Raw genomic sequence first — 14,125 nt, forward strand, 5'->3', positions numbered from 1 at the left:
GGTCGTCATGAGACATTCTGGGGGATTCGAAGTGTCCTATATGCACCATTTCACCAACATGCGTGGGTTTTTATTTATTTACTTACAAAATGTTTCTCAAGAGATGAGAGCCACCACCCTAACAACAGCAACTACCAATCACTGGAGGACAGGATGCCGGGTACCAGGCTGGGCAGCTAGCATGGACCATACGAGTGATGCTATTAGGGAGTCACTTGAAGCTGCATTTCATTCATAGGGAAGCAGGTCAGCGAAATGACACAGTTGGTTCAATGTCACTCCTCCAACATTGAGACAGTCAGGGCTAAGCTCAAGTCCTGTTGCCTTCGGCCACACTGACACTTAGGATCCTTGTGAAGGGGTACATGACACAGCTAAAAGACAAACACATTAGAGCCATCTCCGGGCTAGGAGCAGAGTTTAGAAGTGTGCTCTTTGAGTCATCGCTCCCAGGTGAGGAGAACATGGAAATGATTCTCTTCCACACGCTCTGCTTCTTCCTCTCAAATGATCCTCCTAAGAGTTAACTTAGGCACCAGCTTTCCGGGGAAGCCCTCTTATTAATTCTACTATTCTATGCTACGTTCACCCTGTCTTTCTCATATAACCCCCAAATACCTTTTCCAATGAAAATGAAATTAAGCATAATGCTTACATTTCTCTTCTTTTATTTATTTTCCAAATAAAGGCAGCTCAGTCAATCTCAAATGAGTCAATGCATCTTTACAGAAAGGAGACATTATTTATTTTTGCCTAGTTGAGTTCCAGTTCAGACACTTCAATTAGATTTCTGGCAAGCTCTCCCTCCTTCATTTAAAATTGATCTGCTCTGCAGGGTATCATTTTTCACTTGTTGATATGTTATTTTGTAATTGTTCCCTTCTTTAAAGCACAATTTTTATTTCTCTCCTGAATAGGTATTTTTGAGTCCCTTAAGTCAGGGAACTACGCTTCCTTGTCCTTTGAACATTACTCAAATAGTGGCTGGCACACAGCCCATGAATGCTCAGTATATGGAGTTAACTGTCTACTCACATTTAAATGACTGGCTGAAGACCTTCTCATCAAGGCTTTTCTTAGCTTGGTGTTAATGGGACATTACCTATTAGAGGGCTAGGGACGTGCCTCCATGGTAGAACACTCTCCCAACGTGTTCAAGGACCTGGGTTCTATTCCCAGTACTGCATCTTCCCCCAAATCTAAATAGTAAAATGATTTAATAAGTCAATATATTTTCTTGGGCAATGTGGAGGAGGGGCCTCTTCATCAGCATTCTGTTTATGCACCCCTGCCCCCACCCAACTGCACCCCACCGCACCCCACCCAGTTAGAAGCAAAAGGCAGGAGGTAAGCAGTCAAGACTCAACTGTGTTGGGATGGTATGAGAATGACAAATGGCACATGTGTGGGAGCTTCAATAGCCAGAGAGGGAAGGCCACTCCTCCCAGCCTCCAGTCCCATATTTTCTGCTTAAAAACATCCTTAACGGAGACAGCCACAAATGTCAGATTCACAGCCACTGTATTTCCAAACTAGAGCCCTGTCAAAAGCTTTCAGACCAAGATTTACAGGGAGGCAGTCAGAAAGGCATGAGAGAGAAAAGGAGGAGGCCTTGCCCATGCAGAAGAGGCAGGAGTGAGGCCTGGCTGCAACTCCAACTGTGAGAGAGCAAAGCTCTCCCCAGAACACTACTCAACTCCCCCGCTTCAGCTCACACCTCACAGGAAGCCCCACATTCATCATAACTGAGCAGGAAGCCTGGACAGTTCTGGCTGCCCCCTTTGGCCTTGGAGAGAAGCCAGCCTGGTATGGAAGAAGAGGCCAACTGCCCCCTGTACCCACCTCGTAGTATTTGCCATCCGAGTAGCAGCCACAGTTGTGGGGCAAGATGCAGCTCTTGCCGTTGAGGACATAACCCGTGTCACACTGGCAGCCCTCCACACAGTAGTGGTTGCAGTCACTCTTCAGGCGGATGGCGGCACAGCGAGGCTGGCAGACGCTCACACAGCTCTCATAGTGGCTGTTGGGAGGGCAGGTGACCGCTGGAACAGAAGGGATTAGTCAAGTCTCAAAGAATCACAGGGAGCTATAAATGGCTTTCTCACGGCCTTGCTTAGGGAAATAGAGGTATGGAGTGAAGGAAGAGGTGTGAGGCTTGTCACTCTCCCTCATTCATACCCTTTGCTTATGAAAAGCCTCTGCCTAATCCCTTAAATATCAGCCTGGTGTATGGAGGGAAGGCGCTGGAGTCTCCTCACAAGATCTTCATTCTTTCTTCAGTGTTGGCTTTTGCACTCTGTATTGCCTGCCACTGTAAAACCCCACCAGTCACAACAAATCCCCACTTGGGCTAGAAAAGTCTCTGCCTCCCAGGCTTCATCATACTGATCCTCTTATTCATAACCCATTTACCCCCGCTCCCCATTTCGGGTCCCACTTAGATCCAGTGGCCTCTCCCTATTATCAACATCACCTACTCTCACCTCAGAACTTCTATAGAACCTTTTGTTTAAAATGGTGGTTTATCAGCAAGAGTCTCCTGAGTCACAGGTCTGAAAGTGTGTAGTGTGCAGTGGTGTGTGTATGTGCGTGCGTGCGTGCGTGCGTGCATGCGTGCGTGCGTGTGTGTGTGTGTGTGTGTGTGTGTGTGTGTGTGTGTGTGTATAACTTGACCTGAATCAGTTATGTTCTATGGGTCTGAGACATTTAAAACTGCATCTATTAAGGGTAGACAAAATATTGGTGAATACTGTTGTTTTCAGGTTATTTAAGATCTCTAAGCCTCAGTTTCTTTATGCACATAATGTGGATACCAACAACACCCGAATTTGTGTGCTCAGAAAAGTGCTAGGCAAGTAGTGTTCAATAAGTATTAACTGATCATTAAAGCAAGTCTTGCTTGAAAGTTTTATTGAAGCTGATATCTTAATCAATGCACACTAAAAGCACAACAACCATTTATATGGAAACTTCTACTCTATGCTATATGGACAGTTTGGGGGGCTGTCTTTTGTCTAGTGGTAAAGAGATACTTTCAGAGTGCATAGTCCTAAGAAATTTAATGCATGGGAACATTCATATAAGCACTACCATAGTATGCTATTACATGTTCAAAATTGTTTAGTTCAAAAGATAGTATCCTCGTGTCATAGAAAATACAAACTGCCTAGGCTCAAAAACTAACAAATTACAGCGGGTTCTTGCATAAATTGTCTATGAATATAGATGCATGTACATGCATCTTATCCACAGCCTTGGTTTTTACATAAATGGGAACATAACACACAAACCTTGCTATACACTGATTTTTCACAATAATATTTCTTCCACTCAGTCCCGAATTCTTGTCTTTACACCGCTTCAAGGTGTGTGCCTTTTATGTGAATATCATCATATGTGTATTTTTGCCCTCATAAATTAGGCTGTAGAATAAGTTCCCAGAAGTGGAATTTTTAGCCAAAGGATAGGAATATTATTGTTGTTGCTGCTGCTGCTGCTGCTACCACTACTTCAGTGCTGGAGAGCCAACCCAGGTCTCACATATGCTAGGTAGGCGCTCTGCCATTGAGTTATGCCTCCAGGCCTTAAGTCTTTGGCAGATACCATTCAGCTGCTCTAGAAGGGTAGAGATTGTGCCAATGAGCACAAGGAGACTTAGTCTCCTGAGTTCTTGATGACTACAACCATATTTTCTCATTTCTGGAAATGTGGGAAAAAACTATTTCTGTGGTATGTGCATTTAGTTCACATTTCTTTGGGTCTTATTATCTCCTCATTTGTTTGTATTCATTTTTCTGTCTCCCGAGAATTGCTTTTTCTCATCTATTACACACTGTGTTGTTGAAGTTTCTTCTTATTAAACTGTAAGTGCTCTTTTAAATTAAAATGTGCCTTTGTGTGTCACATGTATTATAAAATATTTATCATTTGTCTCTGACTTTGCTTCTTTTAAAAAAATTTGCACTTTTAAAATTATGCTTTTGCCATGTGGAGAGGTAAAGATTTTATGAGGTCAAATTTATCTGGCTTTCCTTAACAGTTTTGAGAGTGTGGCTGGAGGGAAAAAAGAACCCAAAGTCCTTTGTTTTGTTCTAGTACTTTCATAATTCAATTTTAAAATGTTTAATCTTTATTCTCTCTGGATTTTATTTTGTATCCAGAAGTGAAGGAAAGACTAAACTCTTATTTTTCTCAGAGAGTTTCCCCACCATCTCCTTACTATTTATTAGATAAATCTTCCTTTGCTCAAGTTATTTGGACCAAGTTTGCTGTATTTTGATTCTATTGATTAGTGATCAGGTCTTTTGCTGACATGCTCATCTTTGCACTGGTTTGCCTTTCCACCACAGTGTTTTAGTCTTGTTAACTTATACTAGCTACCTTTTCCTGTGGAAGTATTAATGCTGAATATTAATTGATTAATATAATATTAATACTATTAATAGAAAGCATGGGTAGCAAAATATAGCATTTTGGTATCTAGGAAGACACTCATTCTCTCTTTCTCCATAGTTAGGACCTTGGAGTCTTTCCTGGCCTCCAAACAGCACTGAGAACATGGCGGGTGGTGAACAGACACCTGATTGTCACAACTAAATTTGCAAGTTTCAAATATTGATTTATTGCTCTTCTCACTCTCTACATGAGAGCTGGGGAATGAGAACTGGTCATGTGCATTGTGTTCAAGAACATGACTCCTGTTGAGGCCAGAAGACCTACTTAAAATAGAACCTGGGTGGATGGCAGGGTATGCAGATCCCTCAGGAAAACCAATGTAACAGAATGGAATGGACAAATTCTTTGCAATCAGACCAACATCGCTCTGAATCCTGGCTCTACCATTAGTGGGCAGGGGCACCTTGCGCAGGTTCCTTGTGTTCCTTGAACTCATTTTCTCCCCTATAAAATCGGGGTGATGCCACATCTCTCTTACCAAGCAGCTGCTAAAATGAGATAGTTTGGAAGCTGCTGGCTCATTCTTTCCTTTTCCTTCCCATGAGTAGCAAGATACTCTATACTTCCACAATTTTGATGGTGTCATTGATGGTGGGGATAGTTGTAGTAGCTATTCACTTCTAAAAATTCATCAACAGGAATTTGTTAGATTTGCAGGGAGAATAAGTAAAACAAATGCCGAATGACTAAACTCTGATAAAGAAGGAAACCCAAAATGATGACGCTAATCAGTTTTGACTGATCATATGCCAAGTGCTTAGATGGAGGTGGAGAGAGACAGCAGTTCCTGATGGCCAATGGTACACTACCTCTGTACACACTTTCTCCCTTCCCCAAGTTGCCTTCTTTATGGATGCTGCCTACCTCTCAGTTTCCCCCTCTAGAAGGGGTCCACAAGTCCACATGGCACATCTTGAACAAGGCGTGGCAAATGGCAAGTGCTAAGGAGCACTCTCTACTTACTTACACTTTGTACCTCTTACTGTGATCTCATCATCTTCTGCTCCTAGTCCCTCATGGAGCAACTGAAATTAGCCCGACAGCTTCAGCTGATGGGATTGTAGGTGGGGTGAGTAATTAAGACAATTTATCTCCCATTTTTCCCTCCAAGGTCATTTGTTCAACGTGGGTAGAGAGCTTTTCAATGCATTTACAAATAAGGTAATTGAGTAATAAATTATTTCATTGATAGGAGCAGCCGATATTGTTGAGAAAAACTGGCATTCTACCTTGTTACCAATAAAGCACACGCTGAATGGACAATTTGGTTTAGTATCCCCTTCTTTTTCCCTGAAAGTACCATTCTTATACCTAACACGTGAATGATGAATTGGATTAACTTTTAGAGGAATGATGACCCTGACTTCCCAGAGGTCAAATTCACTTGAGATACAAAGACCTTGCCAGGCCATGCTTTCTGCTGAGTGACTCAAACTAGAAAAACTCAATTTGGAAAGCTAAGCCACCTACAGCCCTGCCTTGCTCCCCACCCCATCCACATACCATCCTCAAAGGATAGTTTGTTCTCTAGTTTTAGTTTTCCTCTTTCTCATCCATTCACAGCCACCATCCTCCCACCTGCTCTGTATTTTGGATCTTTACCCCTGTTGTGAAATGCTGAAACAGGAAAAGCTAAGTCACTCTGCACTGGGAGCCATTCTCAGTCACCTGCTGACTGTGATGTGTCAGCCTGGGACAAGTGGGGGCAGTTGGTCTATGGCAAGAGTGGACTCTGAGGCTGAGAGACTGAGGCAGGCAGACTTTAGTCTCAATGCCATGAGTAGACGTCTCCATGACTAGGCCAACTAATGCACACAGGAAGCAACCAGTGTTCAGACAGAACTTTGAAAAGCAAAGAGGACCAGATTACTGGTAGGGAGGACAGGAAGAAATGAAAAATCTTCATATCTTTTACCACAAGTCAAACTTCATCACAGAGTAATTCTGTCCTTAGGTGGAGAGTCATAAGGTGTCTCAATTCTTTTTCCTTCCCATGAGTGACAAAAACTGAGGCCCATTAGTTGAAGGTGAGTTCTTGTTGATGTTAGATCCTTTAATGCATTTCCTTATTCATCACAGTTAGACATGATGGCATTTGGCATACATTATACCTGACTGTCTCCCACCCCCCTTCCCCATTTCAGTCATCCCGGAGCTACAGAGCCAATAAGCCAATAACCAGAGAAAGAGCTAGCTCCCTGTGACAGACCTCAAGAAAAAGCAGGCTGCAGCTCCCCTCCCAAACTTGCTTTCTGATGCCGTGCCATGCATAGGGCTCTCTGCCAAGAGCCTGGTTTTCTGATTTAAAGGAAAGCAAGCACTCCAGTCCCAGTGCACTGACTCCAGTGAATCTCCTGTAGCCCTGGAGACTGCTCTAGTCCCAGATCTTTTGTAGGCACATTTGTTCGATTGAAAACACTAGAGGCTGATTTGTTTGGACATCCATACACAGGTATCATGTCCCCCACCTTCCTTGCTTGAGAACTGAACTTGGATGATACAGTGTTGGACTCTTTCCCCTCCCCTCCCTTCTCTCCCCACCACAGTTTCCATCAATCGAATGGCTGTGTATGGAATGCAGACTGACTGATCATTAAACCACAATAGCTCTGCATCCAAATCTCCCATTTCCAGGATGAAAATGAGAGTTTTGTTCTCTGTGAAGCCTGCTGCACCCCTTATTTAGAGCTCTGAGCATCCAGCATTAATTTGCAGCCTCTTTATACAATCAGATCTTTTATACAAAGAAATGTGCTATAGCTAATGAGACTAGGATAGGGAAATAGGACATGACAGGTTAACTAAAGACCCTTAGTGATTCCATTGTCAACTTTTTCCTACATACATATGATGAATGCCAGCAAATACTCTCGCTAAATCTTCCTCCATACTGTATAGTATGCTGGTGTAGAGCATGGGTGTTGGGGTGAGAGGGTCAGATCCATTGAGACTGTTTAACCTTAGTCAAGTAGCTCAACTCCTGTGAGTTTCAATTTTGCCTTGCCTAATTGGGTTATTGAAAAGAATCAATGAGATAACATTGATAGAGTATTGTAGCAGTGGAATTGACTCACAGCAAGTCATTAATATAATACCGCCTAGCATGCGTGTGTGCTCAGATTCCAATGATCTGATTTGACCTTTCTGAAGTTACTGTGGGTAACTGGTACAGGCAGCATTATGACTGCTCTTCGGAGAGGAAGCTGAGTAACATGGAGGGGAAGTGAGTTGGTTACAATGATCCTTCAGGATTAAGCTGAGGCTAGAATCCATGAACTTCACACCCTTTTCTAATGCTCTTAATATTCTGTCATGCTCTACAGTCATGAAGTCATGACTATATATACATATATATCAAATGGAATGACATATATAAGGAAAGTATGTAAGTTATCCATGCAGTGATGGACCTTGAGATTCTAGATAAATGAACAAACTAACCATCCAACTCCCCCACCCCCTCCCCGTTAGTCTCTGGGAAGCGTTTTATTGTGTACTTGGAATTCAAATGCAGCATGTGGTGTTCTGTGCTTTAGATACATGTTCTCATTCCATCCTCCAGGGCAACCCATCAAATTAATGGCATTGGCCCCTCTCTACAGAGACAGAAAGGAAACAGTAGGAGGTTACACCTTCTGGTTCAGATAATGGACTCAGTTACAAAGTGCTATCCTAAAGCCACTCTTTTCAACTTGTGCTCCCTTCTTTGGAGTCAGAAGACCAGCCACCCACACCGATCGGAAATAAAGAAGATCAAGAGAGAAAGAGAAGACGGACTCACTGCAGGATGTGTAGTTCCTCCAGCCAGTCACTGCAATCCCTTGAGTCTGGCAGGTGCTGGCATAGTTTTGTAGCCAGCTGCAGGCCGTTTGTACAGCACCCCCATCGATACAGGAGTCAAACAGACAGTTTTTGTAGAAGAAAGTGGGGTTGACTTTGCTGTGACACTTGGCAAAGCCAGAATTCTGGTTGGGGATGAGGCTACACAGCTGTTGTACTTTGGAAAAACCTTCAACTTTGGCACAGGATGGGCAGCGGTCCCCACAGCCCACCTGGCAGAAGGTGTCTCTTTTCACCCAGCTTTGTCCAAACTCATTGATACTCAGTGCAAGCAACCCCATAGGCATCTCCAAGTCATCATCGGGGTTGCCATTGTAGCGTCCGCAAAGGCCATAGGTGCTGTTCTGCATGCTCCGGGGGACAGTGATGGACAGGAAGGTTTTCCAATCATATACAACCTTCAGGCCAAAGTCAGTTTCCACCACCACATGAAAGCCAAAAGAAAAGATGTTTATCTTCCCTTGTCCTAACTTCAGGGGCAGGTACAACCTCTCATTGTTGACCTGGAAAAAAACCGAGAAGAGAATAGAAAAGCCCAGTTGGATCAAAGATTTCTCAGCCCTCCTAGTCATCAGTCTCTTGAAGGGCAAATTCCACAGGAGGCTTGCCCAGGTAGAATACAGGCTTTGTATGTAGTGCTGTTATTGCCAGTCAAATCTTATTATTAGGATTTGAACAGACTTAAATGACTATCCTTTGTACACTAATATACCTATTTATTTCAGTGCCTTCTGTTTGTTTATACAGCATTATTTTCCCCTAGGAGTTCAAATTGTTTTCTCTAAGGTAATGAGAGGGTAATAAAAATTCAATTAACGTTGAGAATAAAATACCAAAACCTAGAACTCCTGTGTTTCTATTTCTAGCTCTCCTGTGGATTTATTTTAGGCAATCTCCACGTTATTAATTCCATTGGGTTTTGTTTTGTGTTTTTGGAGGATGACTGTTGGTTCCTATGCCTGACCACCACTCATCACACATCAGCATCTCTCGAGTCCTCAGACCTGCTCCCATGTTGCCTCTCCAATAAAGCAAGATTTTCTGAGTGTAATACCATGGTTATAGAATCACTCCCTTGCTTGGGCAAACACAGCATGTTATATTTATAATTCTCTTACATTCCTCTCTAGGTCAAGCATGTGCACATGACCACTGAGGTGTACATTACAACCTCCCCTTTGGTACAACCGGTTATGTCCACCTTCTCTTTATGATCTTCTACATGCCTCACAGCTCAGTTTCCCAAATGAACCAAGCACACCATCCTATCCACCATCTCCTATGAATCAAGTGTAAAGATGTTTTACTGGTCCTGGCCAGGACCCTTATTGCAGTCACTGTGGCTGTGGTACAGTGACAACACAGATGTCCATGGTCTACACAAGGGTAACCCCTAGTCAATGAATGCCCCCCAACCAATGAATGGCATACATTGGTAATCGTCTTCATGATTTAGGTCATTTTCAGAGTTTCTAGCATCCCATTGCCTAACACCAGTCTTTATCTCTTCCCCTGAGCTTTCCCTCACTTTCTTAAGAAGCCCCATCTTTGAGCTTGCTTCTAAGGAAACCAACAAGATCTTTCCTTTATGCCCTTTCTCTGGGTCCATATTTACCCCTCAGTACTTAGTTGAGCTCTCTACTCTATGCATGGTTGTCTAGGCAGAATCCATTTGTCTAACAGACATTTGTGTGGCAACTACTGTGTACCAAGCACAGTGCGAGATGGGAGCAAGGCATGAGCCCTTTCCCTGGCATATGGCAAGGCAAGGACTCCAACAGTTAGTGAGACCATCTGATAAAAGCAGTGACGCAGGGACAGAGATGTAAGGCCTTGGACTCAGCGTGGGGACAGAATCAGTGGGGCCTGCAGAAGATAATACTCACATGGAGGCTTAAAAGATGCATGGGGGAGTAAGGTAAGAAGGAATGAGAGTAAAGATAAGGAGTTCCAAGGAAAGAGCATAACCCAAACAAAAGCCCAGACAAGATGAAACAGCTTGCAAACAATGAGAGGTGACCACACTTCAGTACTGGCAGAAAATCAAATGCAACCTTGGGAGTAGAAGATGACCTGAAGGCAGAGAGGTCGGAAGGACCTCAGTCAAGGATTGCCTCATTTTTAGTGTCAAGTGGGCAAAGAGGCCATGGCAGAAAGCCTGACCCATGGAGGTCAGGCTTTGGGTGAGGGGACATTATCTAAGATCTTAACGGAAGAGTATAAATCATGAGATCAGAAGTCAGATTACAAAATACAGTGTACATAAAATGACAAGTAGGAGATCCGGAAAGAAAGACGACCCACAGAGGAGTTCTGTTAGGAAGGAAGTGGGGATGGGAGAGAGCTTGAGGAGGGATGGCCTTTGGTATAGAGTGTGCCTGTTTGTGCGCTTCAGGGAAAGGCTGTAGAAAGAGAAGGCTGAAGATAAGGGAAGAAGGAAGAGGGCAGACAGGCCACATCCACACGGTTAGAGACAACGGAAAGAAATATGTCTGCATCTGGGCAGGGGGAGAATTGAGTCATTAAGAGACAAGATTCCTCAAGGATGGAGGGAGGACAAAGAGGGCGGAGCACAGCTTGTTTTCCAACAGGAAGCTTAAAGGCAGAAGTAGGTGGGCCATGTGCTAACACAGATGGCAGCCCAGAAGCTCACAGGGAAGGAGAGGCCACAGAAGCTCACAGGGAAGGAGAGGCCACAGAAGCTCCCTGAGCCACCTTGAAGGCTCGTGATCCTGGCCAATGAGTGCAGTTTGCTCTTCTTGCGTTCTTTACTACCTGTTGCCACACAAGAGACACCACCCCAGGGAGGTAAAATAATGGGATTAAACCTTGCAAATGTCACTACCAAAAGGGACCTTGAAAGAAAGCATACCCTTCAACTCTAACAAGCTCTGTTAGAGTTTAAACTCTAACAAGATACACGTCTCTGTTTCCCCATGGTGCTACCTGTGTCATAGTCTACTGCCCCGACTCCATCTGGGAATAAGGAGCAGGAGAATTGGGACCCCAGGGAGAGGACGGAAGAAAAGCAGGAGGTTGGTATTATGAAAGAGTTCGATGGGTGGAGATAATGGTACATCAGAGCTGGACAGTGGTGGTGCATGTCTTTAATCCCAGCACTTGGGAGGCAGAGGCAGGCAGATCTCAGTAAGTTCCAGGTCAGTCTGGTCTACAAAGTGAGTTCCAGGACAGCCAGGACTGTTACACAGGGGAAACCTGCCTCAAAAAAAAAAACAAAAAAAACAAAAAAAAAAACAAAAAAAAACAAAAAAAACAAAAAAGGTACATCAGAGGGTGAGTAGAAGACACAAGGATGGTACTCATCATGCATAAGTACTTCTATGTCCAGAGGGAACTGAATCCATCACCCCTGAAGATGCCAACTCCCAGAATGCCCCAAGCCCTTCTGTAAAGTATTGGCATTCTATCCATAGAATCTATACATGTTGTCCACCACGCACGTTCAACCACATGTACCCCAGGATAGCTATGAACACAGCCCAACACAAAATGATACATTTACTTAAAGCATCATGAATTGTTTTGTTGCTGTTGTAGGGGGTATGTTTATGTGTGTGCATGCGTGTGCACGCACATGTGTATGTGTGTGTGTGTGTGTGTGTGTGTAACTCAGGTATTAGCTGTGCAGATGATGCTTTGTGACAATATCAAAGAGATGGACACGCCTGCATGACCACCCTCAAGTTATTTGTAAGATGTGGATATCATGTTAACAGTGCTACACCACATAGTTTGTGAGAGAATGAAGAAAATCTGCGCGTACAGAGCAATGCAAATATTATCTGCACAGTTTACAGTATAGGTTGGGCCTGTGGATGTGAGACCTGTGGCGGAGAGCTCTGACTTTACTGGAGATGAGATAGCATGCTAGCATTTCAGTGACGGTTTCCCTTGTAGGTTTCAGCCTCACAGCCTATGCTCTGCCTTTTCTTCAGGCCTACTCTGGTGCTTCCCTGACTGAGATGCCCTTGGCTCATCCTCTGCCTAGTAGATGGGCTCCTTCAGGTTTAGATCAGGGCCACCTCTTCCAGGAAGACTTCCCTGAAGCTCTACACAGACCGAGACAACTTCTGTTCTGTCTTTTGGCCCTTTGTGCAGAACATCTTGTAGGCTTCATAATTACACTGACATTGACTGTCAACAGGCCTGTTTATCCCACTAGACTCTTGAGGGAAACCGTGTTTACTTATGCTTGCTGCAAATGTGTTTTTCATTCTTGATGCCATGTGTAACACATTCTTTGGCTGAGGAGATACTTCCTATATAACCCCAAGGACCTGGGTTTGAATCCCAAGGACACACAGATGGCTGGACATAGTAGCACATGTCCATCATTCTGTATCCCTGTGGGAAGATGACAGGCACAGGCAGGAGAATCTACAGGTGCTTCCAGGCCAGCGAGCCCAGTGAACTAAGTGATGAATGAGAGACACTATCTCAGACAAGGTGGGATTCGAGGACCAGCATTCAATATTGCCCTACGAACTCCACATGCATGCTGTGTGGACTACACACATGCTTATGCTCAAACACATGAATTTGCATACGCACACGCAGAGGTTTTTTCTTTTTTAAATTTCCGTTTCTTGTCTCAGAGAAGGTTGTTGAAGCAAACTGTACCAGAGTGAAGCTCCAAAGCCCAATAAGGCTGAGAGGATCCTCCACAGCCTGGTCTACATGGAGCCTGTTTGTTTCCAGCTTTATCTGGTCGTGTTGACTCTCTCATTTCCTGCAGCACAGCTCAGTGCACAAGAAGGTCAGAATCATAGAAGACTCTCATGTCCCAGAGAGTGACTTCTATGTCATCCTCCATTTCTAAGAGCACCAGTGGTGACCTGGGGCTCTGGGCTACAGTTGGTCTTGCACTTTATGTCACACTGTCATGACGACAGCCATTATTCTTCAGCTATGATGACTAATAATAACATCATGGGAAAAACAAATGCAAATCACTGAATAAGCAGGCCTTGTAATGCATATTAATAATTCAAAGGAAAGGCTAAATCTATCCCATGGGCTCCCAAAGTAAAGAGCCGTCGGTGAATTCTGAATTTGGCCTTCTTGTCAGGAGTTTGAAAGCTATGTGTCTGTTCCCAGCATGACACTTAGAAAGAGGGGTCCTGGCCAGGGGTCCTCATGACCGCTTCACCTCTGCATCATTTCTCCCCTGTTGTGAGTGGAACTCTGTGCCCCACAAAGATAAACTGAGGCCTTAACTCCTGGTACCTGTGAATGTAGCCTAAACTGAGAAACTCAGTCCTTAAGAACATAACCAAGATGAGATGAGGTCATGGTAGACTAAGTGGACCCTGCATCCAATGATGGCTGTCCTTAAAAGGAAAGGGAGATACGGATACCCATAAACAGGGTGCAGACGACGGTCCTTACTGTTCTTGTCCGTGAGTGTATCTCTTAAGATCGGGACAGGGCCTGTGCCTGGAAGGTGAGCTGACTCTTTGTGGGGCTTTACCCAACAATGGAAAGGAAAGACGTGTAACCCCCAAAGAGAATGGGGGAACTAGTTCCTCTGAAGGAGAGAGGAGGCATGAATGTGCTGGCTAGTAGGGCTTTGTTTTGTTTTGTTTGTTTGTTTATTCATTTTGTTTGTTATTTGTTTGTTTTGTCAACTTGACACTAGCCAGGATCATCTGGGAAAAAGGAGCCTCAACTGGAAAAAATGCCTCCATAAGATTGTCCTTTGGCAAGTCTGTGGGACTTTTTCTTCATTAACCATTGATGTGGGAGGGCCCAGACCACTGGAGGCAGTGCTGCCCCTGGGCTCTTGGCCCCGAGTTATATGAAACAAAGC

General features: G+C 44.1%; 1 protein-coding gene across 1 annotated transcript in view; it reads right to left on the reverse strand.

The window, feature by feature from the left end:
- The window catches only part of LOC101824250 (tubulin-specific chaperone cofactor E-like protein), a 140,686-nt gene that overhangs the window by 20,671 nt on the left and 105,890 nt on the right, over positions 1–14,125 (reverse strand). Inside the window, exons 18-19 of the mRNA XM_013112828.2 lie at positions 8,237–8,798; positions 1,843–2,042 (exon numbers count right to left, since the gene is read on the reverse strand). Of these exons, the coding sequence (XP_012968282.2) occupies positions 1,843–2,042; positions 8,237–8,798 (762 nt within the window). The remainder of the gene's footprint in view (positions 1–1,842; positions 2,043–8,236; positions 8,799–14,125) is intronic.

This window comes from Mesocricetus auratus, unplaced genomic scaffold (genome assembly GCF_017639785.1).
Source record: "Mesocricetus auratus isolate SY011 unplaced genomic scaffold, BCM_Maur_2.0 Super-Scaffold_100022, whole genome shotgun sequence".
In the NCBI taxonomy this organism is placed as follows: domain Eukaryota; kingdom Metazoa; phylum Chordata; class Mammalia; order Rodentia; family Cricetidae; genus Mesocricetus; species Mesocricetus auratus.